Source organism: Ursus americanus, chromosome 1 (assembly GCF_024610735.1).
Source record: "Ursus americanus isolate L20-20 chromosome 1, mUrsAme1.1.p, whole genome shotgun sequence".
In the NCBI taxonomy this organism is placed as follows: domain Eukaryota; kingdom Metazoa; phylum Chordata; class Mammalia; order Carnivora; family Ursidae; genus Ursus; species Ursus americanus.
In genome coordinates, this window is record NC_142127.1 from 3767332 (window position 1) to 3784416 (window position 17085).

General features: G+C 48.6%; 1 protein-coding gene across 1 annotated transcript in view; it reads right to left on the bottom strand.

Annotated features, from left to right (window-relative positions):
* Positions 1-7574: 7574 nt before the first annotated feature.
* Positions 7575-17085, bottom strand: part of GYPC (glycophorin C (Gerbich blood group)) — a 43347-nt gene continuing 33836 nt past the window's right edge. Inside the window, exons 2-3 of the mRNA XM_045788893.2 lie at positions 9215-9271; positions 7575-8283 (exon numbers count right to left, since the gene is read on the bottom strand). Of these exons, the coding sequence (XP_045644849.1) occupies positions 8087-8283; positions 9215-9271 (254 nt within the window). The 3' untranslated portion in view covers positions 7575-8086. The remainder of the gene's footprint in view (positions 8284-9214; positions 9272-17085) is intronic.

Sequence of the window (17085 nt, forward strand, 5' to 3'; positions counted from 1 at the left end):
TACCAACCATCACACATTAGCACCTGTCTCAGCACCAGCTAATTCTGACAGCTCCATGAGGAGGGGAGGCTAGGACTTCTCTCCGATTTTTACTAATGAGGAAATGAAGCCTCAAAGAGGCAAGCCTCCTGACTCTGTTCCATGCCAATTCCTAGGAACGAACTCATCTTCCTCAGCTAGTGAAAAGCAACTGCAAGATGCCAACAATTTACTTCAATTGTCAGACCACATCTGGGTCTGGCTTAGGCTGCCGGAGTGAGGTGTGGGCGCGATGGTGAATCCCAGGCTGGCTCCAGCGGGAAAGCAATGTAATCAATTAGCAATACCCGCCAGGGACACAGGGAGTGGGAGGACTTCACAAGTGCCCATTACTGCCCAGGTGCTTAGTACTGCCCAGGTATCAGTATTACCCAGATGCTGCTATGGCATAGTTGCTAGTATGGCACAGGTGTTGGTATTTACAAAATATGTGGAGCCCACACCTTGTGGAGTCTCCAAGACCCCATTTTTCCTCTCCCAGGGAAATTAGAAGGCTGAACATAAGTATACGGATTGGTTTCTGTGACCTTGTCTGGCACATGTCTAAGTTATTCTGCCTGACTTCAAACATAGCCTCTTTTCTGTATCATAGTCCTATGTAGGCCAGAATTGGGTTCTGATCTAAGAAAGGTTTCAGAGCTGAGCCTTTGTAAAGTAATGAAGTCAGAAATGTCTTCCCTCTCTTTCCTCCTGTCTCTGTCCCACCCTGCACCACACAAACATGCCTCTTCATAGCACTTCATTCTGCTCTCCTACTTCCAGGCTCTCATGTCCTGAATCTCTGGTCAGAGATGGGATGAACAGAGGCTTACGATTCCCTCTGTTTTCCTCGTGCCTGGAAGGATGTGTGTGGCAGAGGGCTTTGCAATGCTTCATCCTAAAGAATAAAATTTGAATGGTGGAATTTCTGACTTACTTGGAGTTAGAAGTTAGGGTAGAATGCCTTCCCGGGGCATCTCAAATGCCATATGGGTAGGCTTTAAGAGGTAGCCCTTCTGAATCCCTTGTTTTCCGCCCTGAGGTTGTAGTCAGGTATTTTTTGTCCCAGAGGGCTTCAAATGTGACTATAGAATGCTGAAGGCTTTGGTTCATTCTGGGCAGATTTTAGTGACAAAGGCTGATGAACAGTCTACATCCACAAACCCAACAAATCTAGTATGAACATCCCTTCCAGGGGCTGTAATGTTCTATATGCATGGTATCCCATAACCAGTGCAGAGTCAGGTGAATTCACAATTGTGTCAAAAGAGGTTTTTGCTTCCATCCCAAGGGATCTGTTACAAGGTGCTTTTCCCTATTTAGGCCTCAACAATTTCTAGGCCATCTTTCTCCCCAGAGTACACCTCTAATTCATCTTCAACAAGGAGTATCCGTGTGATTTGCAAACTGGACAGCTGTGCCTCATTCCTTCTTGTAAGTCCCTCCAAAGGCTCTCCACCACCTGTAAGGTAACATCCAGGTTCCACAGCATGACAGCCAGGCCCCTCATTTCCTGGTTCTTTGCAACATCATACTTCATGACTTCTCAAAAACTACATGCCCCAGGAATAGCAGCACACTGAAAGTTTCTGGACTCACCTTTATTTCACTGCATTTCTCACCCTTGTGACTGGCAGACTCCTTCAGAATCAGGCTCAGAGTCCCTTCCTCAAGAATGCTTCCCTGGCCTCCCTTAGGCTCTTCAGTATTCTTCCACTGTGGACCCTGTGCACCTTGAACTGTTTTAATACATTTCCTATTGTGATGAGTGTCCTCCAGAGCAGTGGTGGGGCCTTGCTCACCCTGTCTCTGGCACCGTGCCTACCACTTGGGATAAACTCTGAGAACATTCGTGGACTGAATGAAGGTATATCACTGCCTAGATGCTGAGGTCTGGATGGTCACCATCATTTTGTCCAAATTTCTCCACTTGTCACCTTTAGAGGACAATGTCTGATGAATGGCAGCTGTGAACTAAATGGTCCTCCCCTGCAGGAAGGGGTGGTCTGCCCTTGGGGCATCTAAGGGGGCCCACAGAGTGCTTTATCTTCAGAGAGCTGAATGTAGAACCCTTTCTTACTTTTTGACTTGGAGAGAAAAAGAAGAAGAATTTCAGCTATTTGAAAAATAAAAGGTAGCCAAAGTGTTTGATTTAAAGTAAAAGACTGGGTGGGAGATCTGCCTATCTTAAGCATCCTCGGAGATCTATAATGTTGGCAAGAGAGACCTCTTGATCACTGGATAACCTTAGAAATAGAAGCTGGAGAATTCCATCTAGCCTCATTGTCAGGCTCTAGATTTATGAGTTCACCCATGAACTGAGACATTCCCATAGTGCATACCTCTATTTGTTTCTGTGACAGTAAACCAATAAAACCCGGAAAACCTGCAGCCATATCTCTCAGGGATTAGCAAAAGCATGGAGAAAAGTTTTCTCCTTTAAACTCCCTCATGTGCCTTAGAAGCAGAATATGCTTTTTGGTTGGCTGGTGACAACATAGAGATACTATAATGAGCTTGGAACCCAGCTACTTAGCACATTGCTAGTGTTTAACGTATGTGCACACTTACTCAACAAGTATTGAGCACTCACAGGCACCAGGCACTGTTAGCAGACAGTGCTCTGTGGGTCTCTCAAATTTCTCACATCTTGTGAGGAGTGAAGTGGTTGTTCTGGGCTATGTTTGCAAGGATATTTGCATAGCAAGCAGCTTTGGAAGGTGGAGATAGTGCCTTTCTCCAGAGCAGAGGGTCAAGCATGCTTACCGCCCACCAAAAAAGACTCTGGTTCTCTTAGCTCAAGGCTCTTCTTCTGGAACTCAACCTACCTTGTGGACAAATGTCCATCAGGGGCCATCCCATGTGGGGCTAGGGGACAAGAAGTGCTGACACAAGTATGTTGATGTTCATGCCCTAGCTATGAGCCATAAATCCTCTGTCCTGTGTCTTCTGTCAGCATCCATGGAACATGGAACAGGCTTGGCTTACCTCACAAGCAGGTAAAATCTCAGTGCCCTCATAGTTCCTGACCAGCTTATATCCTCATTGAATTTCATATTCAAAATACCCTAAAATTAAAATATTTTAATCTTCATTTTGTGGATTAGAACTGAAGTGGAGAAGTTAACTCTTCCTAGGTCACAGAGCTAGTTAGTGCTAGAGGGGAGATTTTTGTTCAACTCTGTCCAGTTCCAGAACTACATTTTCCATAACATGTTGGCTCGATTGCAGATGTGAAAGTGCCTGTAGTTCTATGTGTGGCACTGCCCCCCACCCCCTCCCTCCCAACCCCTTGTCTCCTAAATCACTTCTGCTGCAATAATGATAAAAAAGCTCAGGCAAAGAGTGGAAAAGAATTGAGCAGTATCTCCTCCAAAGGAACATAAACAAGATATCATCAGGAGTGGCTTCCACTGAAGAAGTTCTCTGATATTTACATAAGAGTTGGCTCAAAGCTCAACCTACTGCCCTTGCTTCTGGTGAGTGGATGAGATCCATTTCCCCATAGGCAGGATGGGCTGAGTCATGTGAATTTCAGACAAAACAATGTGCAGCTGGAGTAATGGGCATGCTCCAGCATGACAGATGTCTCCAGCCCCTTGGCAGGGTCCAAATCTTGATAAGCCTGTAGAAGCCCCTTTGTACCTTTCTGCGGTGCGTTTTCATCTGTGCCCTGTTTAATTTGATCATTGCCTTATCTTTATGATAGTGACCTGCTTCTCCAGTGGCTCCATATGGTCTGTGGCACAAAGCCCCATTTCTTAGCCTGGGGCCCAAGATCCTCTGTGGTCCAGCCCTAGTCTACTGTGGGGCCAAACCAAGCTTCCCTTCCCATCTGAAGGCTTCCTAATCCATCCCGTACCTTAGGTGGAACTGGCCTCTCCTTCCATGGTGTTCATAGTTATCTGTATCCCTTCTCTCACAGCATTTGTGACACTTCAGGGCTGTATTCATTGACATGTTCATCTTCTCCACCAAGTCATGAGCCCTTGAGGCAAGGCCTGCTCTATCTAGCTATGCCGCCCATGTTGTGGATTGTAGCTATACGCTCACACACACACACACACACACACACACACACACACACACACACACTATCTATCTCTGGGTTTGAAATTTCGTCATTAAATACCGTTATTTGGGGGTTAAACGCTTTTTAAAAGCACAAGTCATCCCAGGAGTAGTACAGATGTTTCATGGATGTTTGGACATGATGTAACCTACCTGATCATTTTCCTCTTTGATAAGAGTGACCTGGCTGGCAAGATTTGTGGGTGCTAGCACATGAATGAGGTATGATCAACCTGAAAGCACTTGCTGTCTTTATCTTGCTAATCATCCTGCAAAGGGTCAACAGTTCAGGACTCCACTTAGTCACTGACTCCCACCACTGAGAGCTGCCTCTGTCTCAGGCCAGCCCTCGCCAGGGATGGGGATATTGGCATAAAAGCCCAGGTCATTGCTGGTAGAGGTGTGGCCTGGGGTGCTCTGACCTCAGCACTGGATCATTTCAGGGTCCTTGAGTCCTGGTGCCTGCTCTGCTCCCATGAAGAGCTCTCGCTGATTTGCCTCAGCCTGCAGAAGGAAGGATCCTCCTCTCTCTAGGCTGCTGGTCAGATAAGCCTGTGTTCCAATGCTCCCATGGTCATTCTAATGTGTGACCTTCAGCGATCACTCCAAGCTTTCTGAGCCTCAGTTTCTACAGGGCTGACAGGTGGATGAGGCCACTGGCCTGCAAGGACTGTGGTGAGGATAAGAAGAGCACATGCAGAGCAGCTGGCATTGCATACAGAGTGTGCTAGCTCCCCTTCCCTCTTCTTTGAGCCCCCTCTCCACTTCTTCCATTTTTTTCCCCTTTCTACCTTTCCTCTCCACTTCCCTCCTTCCCCCTTAACAGCTTTTGGAGAATTGGTACATGCATATTTGTGCGTATTTGTCTCCAGCCACATTTGTGGCAGACATGCTACATAGTGACTCTATGCATCATTCCCTGGGGGAGGGATCAAAGATAAAGAAGTGTGCTCCCTTACCTGATAGAGCACCGTTTATTTGCAATACCAGTTTGTACTAGATGCCTATGGGAATGTGTGTGTGCATGTGCTCACTGGCATGGTGCTCTTGCCTCTGCAGTTAGCCTGTGACAGCTCCCTTCTCCTGGGGGCATCTGGAGGGCCACCTTGGATGAACCAGCTTGGCAGCATCTGTCTGATTCTGGCTGGGCCTGAAGGCTGGGAGTAGGCCATGCTTCAGTAGAGTTTTCCAGGACATTGGGTGGACATGGATGGCAAGAACCAGGGGAGGCCAGTTCTCAGAAAGCAGTTAGTACAGTGGCTCTGGGGCTTCTGCAGAGGCGTGGGGAGGAGCCACCAGCATCTTTTTTTCAGTACAGACACCTGTGGCGGCATCAGGGAGCCCAGGTACCCTGTATTCATCCTTTCCCTGGAGACATGCCTGTGTGTGGGTTCTGGGTGCCTCCTCTGTGCCCACTGGGCAATGATCTGTGCTCACAATCTTTGAAGATAAGGCCATATACCCACATTTTCTCAAAACCCCGAAGTGATGTCACAATAGGAAAGGATGTTGGTAGTTGGTTAGTTCAGTGTTTCCCAAACATGTTCCAGAGACTCTTGGCCCACAAGTTTGTAAAAGGTGTTCTGGGAAGAAATGGGGTCTTTGGAAAAACACATTTGAGGAATGCTCCATTCATCCTCCTACCCCCCATACTCCAAGAGTCACTACACACATTGGAACATTAAGGATTCCTGGAAGTCTTGCACAACTTTAACTTTGCTTAACATATCATTTACACGTTTATTTGCACAAAGAACACCTTTTTTGTTTGGACCGTTTATCACTATTTTGCCAGGCTGGTATTTTATAGATCAGAGCTTGGGACATATGGATGTAGCTATACCCTTGATTTTATAGATGGAAAATGGTGGGCCAGTGAACTCAGGTTACTCAGGGAAAGGTCTCACCTTTTGACTATCACCAGCTTCTTTTCTTCTATTTCACCCCCCACACTCATGACAACCCTATAACTTCTAGATTTTTGCTTGGTAGCCATTCCTGGCAGAGCTTCGATCCTCTTATTCCCCTAGCAAGAATGGCGGGGGAACTTTCTGCTGACTTCCAGGTGTAGATGGTGTAGCCTCAAGAAACCTAAGTCCTAGGGAGTTCCTGGCAGCCTGGGCTGCAGTCTTAAACCTGGACCTGCTGGTCTCTGAGTGACTGCTGAGCTGCTGGGAGTCTTAGAAAGACCCTTACAAATGAGGATGGTTAGTAAGGTCATCTTCTCTCCCTCTTATTCATTTTAAATGGCAGTTAACTCCTCTTCAGGAAATGCTTATAAGTGGTGCAATGAGGAACTTTCATTAGCAATACATATGTACTATATATCTAGTACCAATTATTGACACCGAAAGACAGCACTGAGCACCTGACACATTTGTTCTTGCCATCAACCCTGAGACTCGGGGTTCAGAATGAGTCCCTCAGCATGGAACACTTTGGCATGCAGATTATTTTGAGCTGGAAACAATCAAGGCCCAAAAGACTCAGGAAGAAACTCTGACCTTCCCCTCAACTGCCTAAAAGAATTTAGACAGAGGACATGCTGCAGGAAGGGAATTATCACCATAGATAACTACATTATAGTATAACCAGAGGAGGTGGACAGGGAGGAGTTTAGCAAAGTCTTCGTTAAAATTCCTTTCCGTGTCCCACTGTTCCTGAGGGGCCCAGCAAACATTTGTTTACCAAACATTTACTCTTTTTCACCTTCCTATTAATGGACCTTCCTTCCCTTCGAAGTCCCAAACCCCTACCCTCTTCTCCTTAGTCAGGATGGCATATATACCTCATTTTGCCTGACTGTTTTTGGAATCCCATGTTTATGTGGATTCCTAGGAATTATGAAATTAAATTTGATTTTTCCAATCTGTTTCATGTCAACTTGATTCTTAGACCAGCCAGAAGGATCTTGAAGAGTAGAAGAAAATTTTTCCTTCTCAACACTACCATGGAGTCATGTCCACTTGAAGGATGAGAACACTGAAGCCAGAAAGGTCAAGCGAGTTGACCAAAGTCCCAAGACCAGGAAAGGGGGATCCAGGGCCCAAACCCAGAGTGATGGCACTCTGCAGTCTGTGCTCTAGCCACTGTTATTATGGGAAGGATTGGTTCACTCATAGTTATTTAACAGGTGTAGTTTTTCTAATATTGTGCATTAAAAAAATCAATGCTTCAGCCAGTGCCCTGGCAGCTGGGACAGCCTATTTCTAGAAGAATATTCCACTCTTACATTTGTTTCATGAAGCTGGTGCCTGCATAGGGAAAAAAGAAATCTGGTCACTGGGCCCTCCTTCCCTCAGGGGCCCAGGAGCCCTCTGCACTGTCTATGCTGAGGACAGGCCAATGGGGCTGGAAATGGATGGTTCCAGCCCCACACATGCAGACTGTAGCGGAGAACACAAAGTCGCACCAATGAAACGCAAGGCCTGGGTGGTGGTTATCTTTCCCCAGACAATTACAGTAATGCTGTTTGACTCTGAATGCTTGGTTACATTTCAAATTTATTTCCAATCATTTAGAGCTGGATCAATGGGAGACAAAGGTGCCTTTTAGCTCTGGCACCTGCTGTTCCCCCCAAATGTCAAGGACTGACATTTGATGCCATTATCCCCAGTCAGCTTGCAGATGACTCACTTCCTTGCTTCCCCAGCCCCCAGGCCCACCCACCCAGCAAGGACTTTCACACCACGCTGATGACAAACTGCACTGTCCAGGAGAACCCAGACTTTCTCTCTTTGGCAGAGCAAAGGCAGGCCTCCTGGGTGGCCACTGCCTCTCTGGGTGCCTGGGACAGGCCTCTCGTGGCTTAGTTCCTCCTTCTTCCCTCTCTCTCCCCAGGCTGACACCTAGTGTTCCCAGGCCAGGTGTGTATCTTGGGATGAGGTGGGCGCTCTCATGGTCTGCCTGATGGTACAGATAGCAGGGTGGGGTTGTGGGGTGCATCTTCTCTCATGGAGTTGAAGGAGGCATTGGGGGAGGTGAGGCTTGGTGCCCCTCAGATAAAGTACTCCTTTCTGCTGTTGTCACCTGTGTCCTGGAGGGAGGGGTCATCCTGCAGGGCTGCATCCGCACTTTCGGCAAACTCTGTGCCCTTGGCCTCATTGGTGTGGTATGTGCCCTTGTGCCGGTACATGTAACGTAGCATGACGATAAGGAGGCAGATCAGGACGATGGCTATAGCAGTGATCACGCCTGCAGGAGGGAAGCAATGCATGGTTCTGTCTGGGGCAGGCATCTGGGACTAGGGGAGGGAGTCAGGACACACAGGTCTTGTGGCAGGACAGACACTCTGCTACAATAAACACCAACCCCAGACAGGCTGGCTCATTCCTGCGCAGTGCGTGCTCACCCTTATCTGTGCCCATCTGAGTTACCCCTCTCTCTCCTCCTGCTCCCCCCCCTCCACTGAGACTGGAATAGGATCCCAGAACTGACTCTTGCTCAGGGGTGTTCAGTCTAAGGAGGAAGACAGATGTCTGCGCATAACTTGCATAATGAACTACGTGGGTTTACCTAAAATTGAGGGGTTCATGGGCCTCAGGACTTTCAGTTTTAAAACCAGAACAATCCCAACTGAGAAGTTTCCTGGGGCACAAGACTTGGTGCTAAAGCTAGGAAAGTGCCCAGAAAGCTGATCCCTGGTGGCTGCCCCCGTGCACTACTGGGGGAACATGACAGGGCCATGGGAAGCCCTTTAGACAGGTTGGGTGGAGTGTGGTTCACTGCTCATCACCTTACCTTAGCTCCAGCATGCTCTCCAGAGGTGAGGGCTGCATGAGTCTGGCAAGGGAGAAGAGATCAGCCAAGCAAAGGACTGAAGAGGGAGAGGATTCTGGAGGATGCCATGCAAAGGCATGGGGTATGGGCAGAAGTCAGCCCTTCATTTCTGTTTGGGCTCATAAGCAGTTGGGAGAAGAGGCTTGAAGTCTGGGCAATAGGGCCCAGGTCACTGAGAGCCTGGGAGTGATGGGGGGAAGGGGACTCTGGCAAGTTTTAGAGAGGCTTAGGTATGGCCTCTCACGCAGCCTCACTCTCATTCAGGCATTTGCTCTGAAGCCGCAGGTGAGTTCTCCCCTGGGCATTTCCTCTGACCCTCCTGGCTTGGAGGCCCAGGGCAGCTCACCTGCAATGATGGCGATGTTTGCCCCCAACGAGGGAAAAAATGGGCCAGGATCCAGTTCTGTGAACAGAAGAGAAGAGCTTTAGTGGGGAGAGAAAGTCTTCCCATACTTAGCAGCACCCCAGCCATGCCTGCACCCCCTGCTCATAGGCACACACTCTGTGAACGGGCCGAGTGGACAGGAGGTAGTGTGTGCCTGGACAGGCTTCTGGCTCTGCCTGGCCACTGGTGGATCTGGAGAAAACGTGTGAACCACAGTGGAGGCAGACCCAGTTCTGGCATCTCTGCAACCGTGCAAGTGGGTGAGGGATGGGTTCCTGCACTGGGCAGACACACTCGGTGGTAGGCATGAAGGTGGGCAGTACTATGCCTGGTGCCAGCACCACCTGCCTTTGGGGCTCAGCTTTTCTTACCATAAGGGTAAAAACAGACCATTTGCGAGGTGTCCCCACATGTGGAGGGTCTGTACATGCCAGGTGTTGGTTTAGTTGCCTTTCACCCACCATATCATGTGGTCTTTGCTGCTGTCCCATGAGGTATGTGGTTTTACTAGCCCATTTCACAGGTGTGACACTGAGCATCAGAGAGTGACATGTCCAGAGTCACACACCTCGCCCAATGGTGGGCCTGGACTTAGCTCACACTCTCACCTCTGGAGTGCACTTTCTCTTTTCTCTCTTGAAGATGCCTCTCCCAGGAGGGCTCCTGTCTGGAGGCTCCTCCCCATGTCCCCTGGGTGGTCTCTGATTGGTCCTTCTGTGGGAAGGGCTGCCCTGGGGCACTACCAAATTACTGAGTGCGTTTTTCCAAAGGGCTACGGTCAGGCCACAGGGCTAGCATCTCAAGGACAGCAGGAACCTGCACATCACCTCCAGCGCTGCACAGAGTGTCTCCTCTCTCCTCTGGGAGATGAGTGAGAGGAAGGATTTATTAGACCACAGAAATATCACTGTTAACATGGAAATCCCATGTTCCCATTACAACGGCTATGCATATTAAAACAGAGAAGCCTACTTCATAATAATCCTTTCCGCTCAGATAATCACTTTAATTATACTGGGATGAGGTCATTCTCCCCAGTGCAGCTTCCAGATGCCTTTTCTGATAAGAAACCAGCTGTGGTGCCAGGAAGGACAGTGCGGGGAGCCAAGCAAAGGCTCCAGGCTGGAGGCAGAGGAGGAGAGGAGCCAGCCTGGAGCCTGGAGGTGGGGAAGAGGTTAAAAGAGGTGCTCAGGTCAGCAAAGAGACAGATCAGGCACACAGCAGGAGTCAGGCAGGGGAGGGAGGGGGAGGCAGGAGGAGCAGTCAGGTCAACTTCTAAGTGCTTCACCACAGTGAGAATCGAGGCCGGAGGGGCAGGAAGTTCAAGTGGCATCGGACTCTGAGATCCAGCTGGATAAGAGCAACCTAGAATTTAGCACCTAGTCCACAGTAGGTACTCAATAAATATTTACTGAATAATACTGTATAAATAAATGCACGTATGTGTGTATACAAGCATACATGAGTGAGTGGATTCAGATGCTGGCATTGTAGACCTTCCTCAATCACTAAGCACCTCTGGCTTCAGTAAGAATAAAGAGTAGCCCCTTCCTTAAGTCCGAGTGGATGGTCACAGAAGTTCAAATATCCAGAATTGCCACTTGGAATGTTCCAGGTGAAGACCAGCATTTTTATGCCAGTTTGTCCAACCCAGTCAGGGTTAGAAGGAACTGCTATTTCCTTTTCTTTTAAAAATAATTCACAATTGTTTACCATGTGCCAGGTACCATCTTCAGCATTTACCAGGTTTTAACCCATTTAGGCCCCATGGCAGTCTCATTCAGAAGCAGGGATTATTAGTCCCATTGTACAGATTTGGAAGCTGAGTCCCAGAAAAGTGTTACTGTTTTCCCTGGATTATAGAGCTAAAAAAGAGTCAGGAGTCCACCAACTCAGGCTGAGGCAGCCTGGAGTCAGTGTGCTTAACCCTGCGGGCACTGCCCAGTGGGGAGTGTGGGTTGGCTGCTTAAGGACTAGATGAGGCATTTGGTTTGAACCCCTTGGGGTGAGTTCCTTAGCTTGGGTTTGGGACCCTGTACCCAAACCTATATACTGGAACACTGGAAGCCCTCCTAGCAGGCCAGCAGACTAGGGGGCAGGAGGGACCTCTGGCCTCTGAGTGGTCACCAATTGAGCCTCTAGCAGGGCTCCCTCTGAACTCACACACACTCAGGAGCACGGTGGGCAGGGATGCCTGAACTCCATGCCCCACCCCTCCAGGTGTGTGGAGCTGAATTTGTACACTGTGATCGCCTTCAAGGTGGTGACCCTTCAGCAAGGGTGGAACGGCCACAGAGGTCAGAATTGGCACAGAGGGGGCACCTGGGTGGCTCAGTCGTTAAGCGTCTGCCTTTGGCTCAGGGTGTGATCCCAGCGTTCTGGAATCGAACCCCACATCAGGCTCCTCCGCTAGGTGCCTGCTTCTTCCTCTCCCACTCCCCCTGCTTGTGTTCCCTTTCTCTCTGGCTGTCTCTCTGTCAAATAAATAAATAAAATCTAAAAAAAAAAAAAAAAGAATTGGCACAGAGGAGGAAGCTCAGTCCTGTCTGGCAAGATAGGGATGGCATAAGAAGTGGTTCTCAAAGTGTGGTCCTAGGACCAGCACATTTCCTAGGAGTCTGCTAGAAAGGCAAATTCTGGATAGTAAGGAGGGCACATATTGCATGGTGCACTGGGTGTTATACACAACTAATGAATCATCGAGCCTTAATCGGAAACCGGGGATGTACTATATGGTGACTAACATAATATAATAAAAAAAATAAATAAAAAAAAAGAAAGGTATGTGAAGACACAAATTCTTATGCATCAAGCAATATATTTAAATAAATAAATAAAAATTACCGGGTGGAAAAAAAAAAAAAAGAAAGGCAAATTCTTGGGCCCCATCTCAGACCTGCAGAATCAGAAACACGCGCTGGGGCCCCGCAATCTATGGTAACAGGCCTCTAGGTGGTTCTGATGATTGTTCTGTGTTGAGAACTACTGGTGTACGAAAAAGTTCCCAGAGGGAAGTCATTAGGATTGGCCCTTGAAAGATGAATAAAAGTTTGCTGCACAATCAAGAATGTAAGCATTCCAAGCAGAGAGCTCAGCATCCACAACAATGCTCACTTCTCCCCAGCTCTCACTTTCTCCCCGAATATTTGTTCACCATCCATGGCACTGAGGCTCCTGAAGCCTGTGCTTTGATCTCTCACCTCTGGAGATGGTGGGGTGAGCACCCTCATTGGCTCTACTCCCTTGTCCTGCTTCCCTTTAGCCAGCAGCAATGACAGGGGATATTTGGAAAGGCTAGTTGGAGTGAGCTCCATCCTGCCCAGGAAGTGCAATCAAATTGGGACCCTGGAATGAAAGCCCACCGCTAGCTGGGGTTGAAGGGTGAGTATGTGATTTGAGTTAGCATCATTCTGAGCTCAGGAACTGGGGTGGAGGGATTGATGGGCAGCCTTAGGGGGTGCATTTATGGCAGAGCAACGTGTTATTTATGGCTAGATGTGGGTCTGAGATCAGAAATAAGCCATTGTGTAGCCCTCAGATTGGACAGGCATGGAGGCCTCAACCCTTTCGTAGAGATCCAAGGTACCCTGTGATTTTCCTTACTGGCTCCCCTCAAGATTGCAATGCTCCCACCACAGAGAAAGCTCTACAAGCCCCATAACCACCTTAGCCCCAGTCACAGCTCTATGCCCAGCATTGGGCTATGCTCCTGGCAACCCAAAACAGTTGTTGAATGGTATTTGAAAGCTTGGTCCCTTCGGGGGAACTGAGAATCAAGCTGCACTTAGCACTATCCACCTCATTGTGAAGGCAGCTTTTGGTTCAAGTCTTGGTATAAATTTCACAGCAGTGTATTCAGCAAAATATTTAATATTGACTGGCTTTAGTTTCTCCGTATGTAAAACAAGAGTAACCATACCCCCTCTATGGCAGGGATTAGAAATGACATGCCCACACATAATACATTTTTTATGTATATTATGGAGACAATACCTACATGGCACATAGCTCAGAATAGGTATTTACTGAGTTGTTGTCACCAATTTTTTTTTTTTAAAGAAAGGCAGACTGCCACATGCTGTACATGTGTCTGGAGTCTTGGAAGCTTGACCACCTTACATTCTCCTAAAAACGAGAGAGATTGTTTAGAGGTTCCAGCAGGTTCCCCTGCTATGCAACTACTTGCATACCATTGACCGAAAAATGGTCCTCCTCTAACAGGGAAGGTTGTTCTCTTCTACCGAGGGTGCGGCTTTGGGAAGGACACACATGGAGCTGTGAGGGAGGAAGGGGACACCCGCCTAGATAGCCAGATCTGCTGAATCAACCCTCGCAATCAGTGGGGTGACAGATGTCACAGCCAGATCGCTCTCACATCCTGTCACCAGTAGTTTTATCTCATTCTTATTATTATTCTGGTTTGGACATAATTCAATGCCAGTCACCTAAATGACCTGCTAACAGATGTTGTGAGTCCAGGCACAGGAAGGATGCTGGTTATGGATTCCCTGCACAGTCTTGGCTGACAGTAAATCAACATCTGGGTGCTGAGTGTCTCTGTGTTCCCAGCATTACCATAGGGATGGAGGACATTCCAGGAAACAGAGAATGTGTCTCTAACCTCAGGGGGCTATGGTTTCCCTGGGAGATGTGATTGTTACATACAACTTATTTAGGGCAGTGTTTGTCAAACAGTAAATTCCAACACACTGGTGGGTCCCAACTGGGTGGGGGGGGAGGGGAAGAAAAGAAGAGGGAGAGAGAGAGGGAGAGAGGGAGTGAGAGAGAGAAGGAGAGAGAAAAGGAGAGAGATAGGGAAAGGATGAGAGAGAGAGAGAAAGAGGTGTCCAAAAACCATCAGGCCCTATCATAGGCAGCCTGGGTAAATACTGTTTGGTGGGGCTTTGATTTCATTTGTGCACAGACACCAAAAGCATTCACCATACTATCTGGAGGCCATGGCTTAAACCACAGCACTATAAGAGGGAATAAAACAAATCCCCAGTCCTGCAGTGTTGGGTTCAAGGGAGCCCAACTATTAGCGGGCAGATGGCAAAGAAAGCATGGCTTCACTCTGACAAAAGCTGGTATGGGTCATGGCGGTAAGGTGGCCATGCTGTGTGACAACTCTAGGCTTCTGAACCCCCGATGTGGCCAGCCACAGGCCTCACCACAAGGCTGGACCATGTGCCAAGTGCAGGGATGACAGATACTTCCTGTGAGCTGAGCTGGTGAATCTCCAGAGGGAGAGGAAAGGGAAGGGCTGTTACTGCCCCAAACTCCTATTCAGGGAAGCTGACCTCCCACGGGGGCAGGGGTGGGACGGTGAATGGGAGAAATGCTCCTGGGTTATGGAGATGAGGCCACATAGCCTGGGGGTTCAGCCTTGTGAGCCCTTGGAGGAGGAGGAACACGCTGCAGGTTCTCTGAGCATCTACTAGGCACAGGCACTGGGCAAAGTTCCTGTGGAAGCTCCCTCATTTACTCCTGTAGCAAGCTTGCAAAAGGGAAGCTTCTTCCTTTAAGTTACAGACAATGCGATCCATGCCCAAAGAGCTCAAATACCAGGTCAAAATCTCACCGCCAAAAAAGGGCAGAACCTGTGTTCAAACCAAGGATTCCTTAGCACCAGAGTGTGTGCTCTCTAAACAACTGGAACTGGCTTTCCTCCTGTGCAGTCTGCAACCTGGCTGTGGCCACACACCTGCCGAGTCTACATACGGTCCACAGGGTGGCGGCCATCGGTCCTCCAGTCAAAGGCAGCAAGGCACACAGGTGCTGCCCCTCGTTGAAGGCAACATTCCCAGTTCCAGCCGGCAGCTTGGGCGCAGCCAACAGGACCCAGGACTTTATCAGCAGCTGGACCCTGGGGGTTCTCAGATGTTGACAGAGAGCAGTGGTCAGGAACTGGCCCCAGGGACACAGGTCGACCCTCTCTTGCCACCAAGAACCTCCCTTCTTCTGTGTTTTCTGATGAAGCTGTGCCAAGAGTTCTCTTCTTTCCTGTGAGGTTTTGTCTTTACACCTCTTGCCCGCCTCTACTGGATTTTCCTTGTGCCTCAGGAGTTATGGAGGAAGTGTCTGCTCCCTGCTTTCATGTCCACCTGGGCCAGCAAAGGTGCAAGAATTCTGGCCAGGGCAGAGGCCTCTGGGGGACTGAGTTCCTTTGAGTCAAGAGGAAGAATGCCTTTGGACTAGGAGGCCTAAGTGATGTGGGAAGAGGAAGAGTATTTCAGTTTTAAAACCATGAAGGGGAACACAGGTTTGTCACAGAGTCCTTGGAGAGCTCCCACCATGACAGCGGTGTTGAGGACAGCAATGCAGAGGCGGCCACACCACTGCCTGATGATTTGCCAAGCTCTGGGCCACTTACCCAGAGCATTCTATTTCAAAGAAACTAAGATCTGGTTAGAAAAGTCACTCTCCCGTGGCCATGACTTTGCGTGAGTCTGATTTGGATTTAGGAGGACAGCTATTGGGGGAGTGACAGGAATCTTTGTGACCACAGAAAGTTCTCCTTGGCTCCCACTGGAGTTTCTTCCTCCTGTGCAATATTCTTGCCTCCAAGTTCTTATGCTGGTCAAGCAGAAAGCAGTTGACAACTGAAGTTTATTAACTGACTTTTCTTTTTGGGTAGGAGAAAGGTCAACATGTTTCCTTTTCTCTGATGGTTTGTTGTTATCACACCCTGAAAGGATATAGCATTTAAGCTACAACTGGGGAAGAATTGGTCTCAGGACAGTAGCACTGCAAAAATAATAAATGGACAGCTTATTATTCACTGTCTGTCCCTCTCTCTTGAAAGACAGCAATGTTGACTGAGCAGGTAGTGTTTACCCAGCCACAGGGATGTGGAGAGGATGGGTTGTGCCCCCAGAAGCTTATGACTGGGTTGAGGAGATTTAACATATTTATGTGAAAAGAGACAGCTAACATTGTCTGCATGGTAAAGTGTCAAAATGAGCAATAAAGATATCCCTGGGGTGTTGCAGAGGGGACTCACCCATCAGACTCAGCCCCAGGACTCCCAGGTTCTCTGACAGTGTGGACGCTCATGATTTTTGTTTGTTCTTTCTGTCCTCAGCAACATTTCTCTAGCACCTACTAATTTGCAGTGGTGTGCCCTCTACTTAAGCCAGGGCCCTTACCTTTAAGGAGTTTACATGTAACAGAGACAAATGCATGTGGGTAAGTTTAGAAAGGGTAGCTCTCTGATGTTCTCAGGAAGGGCTTCCTGGAGAAAGAGGGGGCCGCCAAAACTGACCTACTGAGATGGTGGGGTGGGCAATGCCAGCAGGGGGAACTGGGTGCAGTGGTGAGAGGACATGGAGGGTAAGTCCATAGTGGAGTAGTCATGCCTTATGGGGGGGGCAGGAGGACCTCTGCATGGGCCTAACTGCTGTGGTGCCTGGTCATTGTATGTCAGATACGAGGCCCCTTGAAATAGGACTACACCTGTGCTGGAGGGCAGAACTTCTCAGGCAAGTTAGCTCACCTCTTGGAGCTTCCTTTTACTTCTCTTTACTCTAAAGTATAGAGTAAAACCTCTTCCTGATAGGGTTCGTGGCGGCTGATAGCTAAGGCATGAGTGCTAGATCTGAGTATGCATTAGGATTTCCTGGGGTATTTGTGACACCACAGATCACTGCACCCACCTCAGATTCTGACTCAGCTCACAGAGAGTGGGCCCGAGAATTTGCATTGCTAATTATGTCCCCAGGTGCTGCTGATGCTCCTGGGCCAGGGGCCTGTCCTTGAGAACCACTGAGCTCATGACAGCAAGAGTGGCTTAGTTCCAACACCATCACATACCTCCTCTTTCAAGGAGGTGA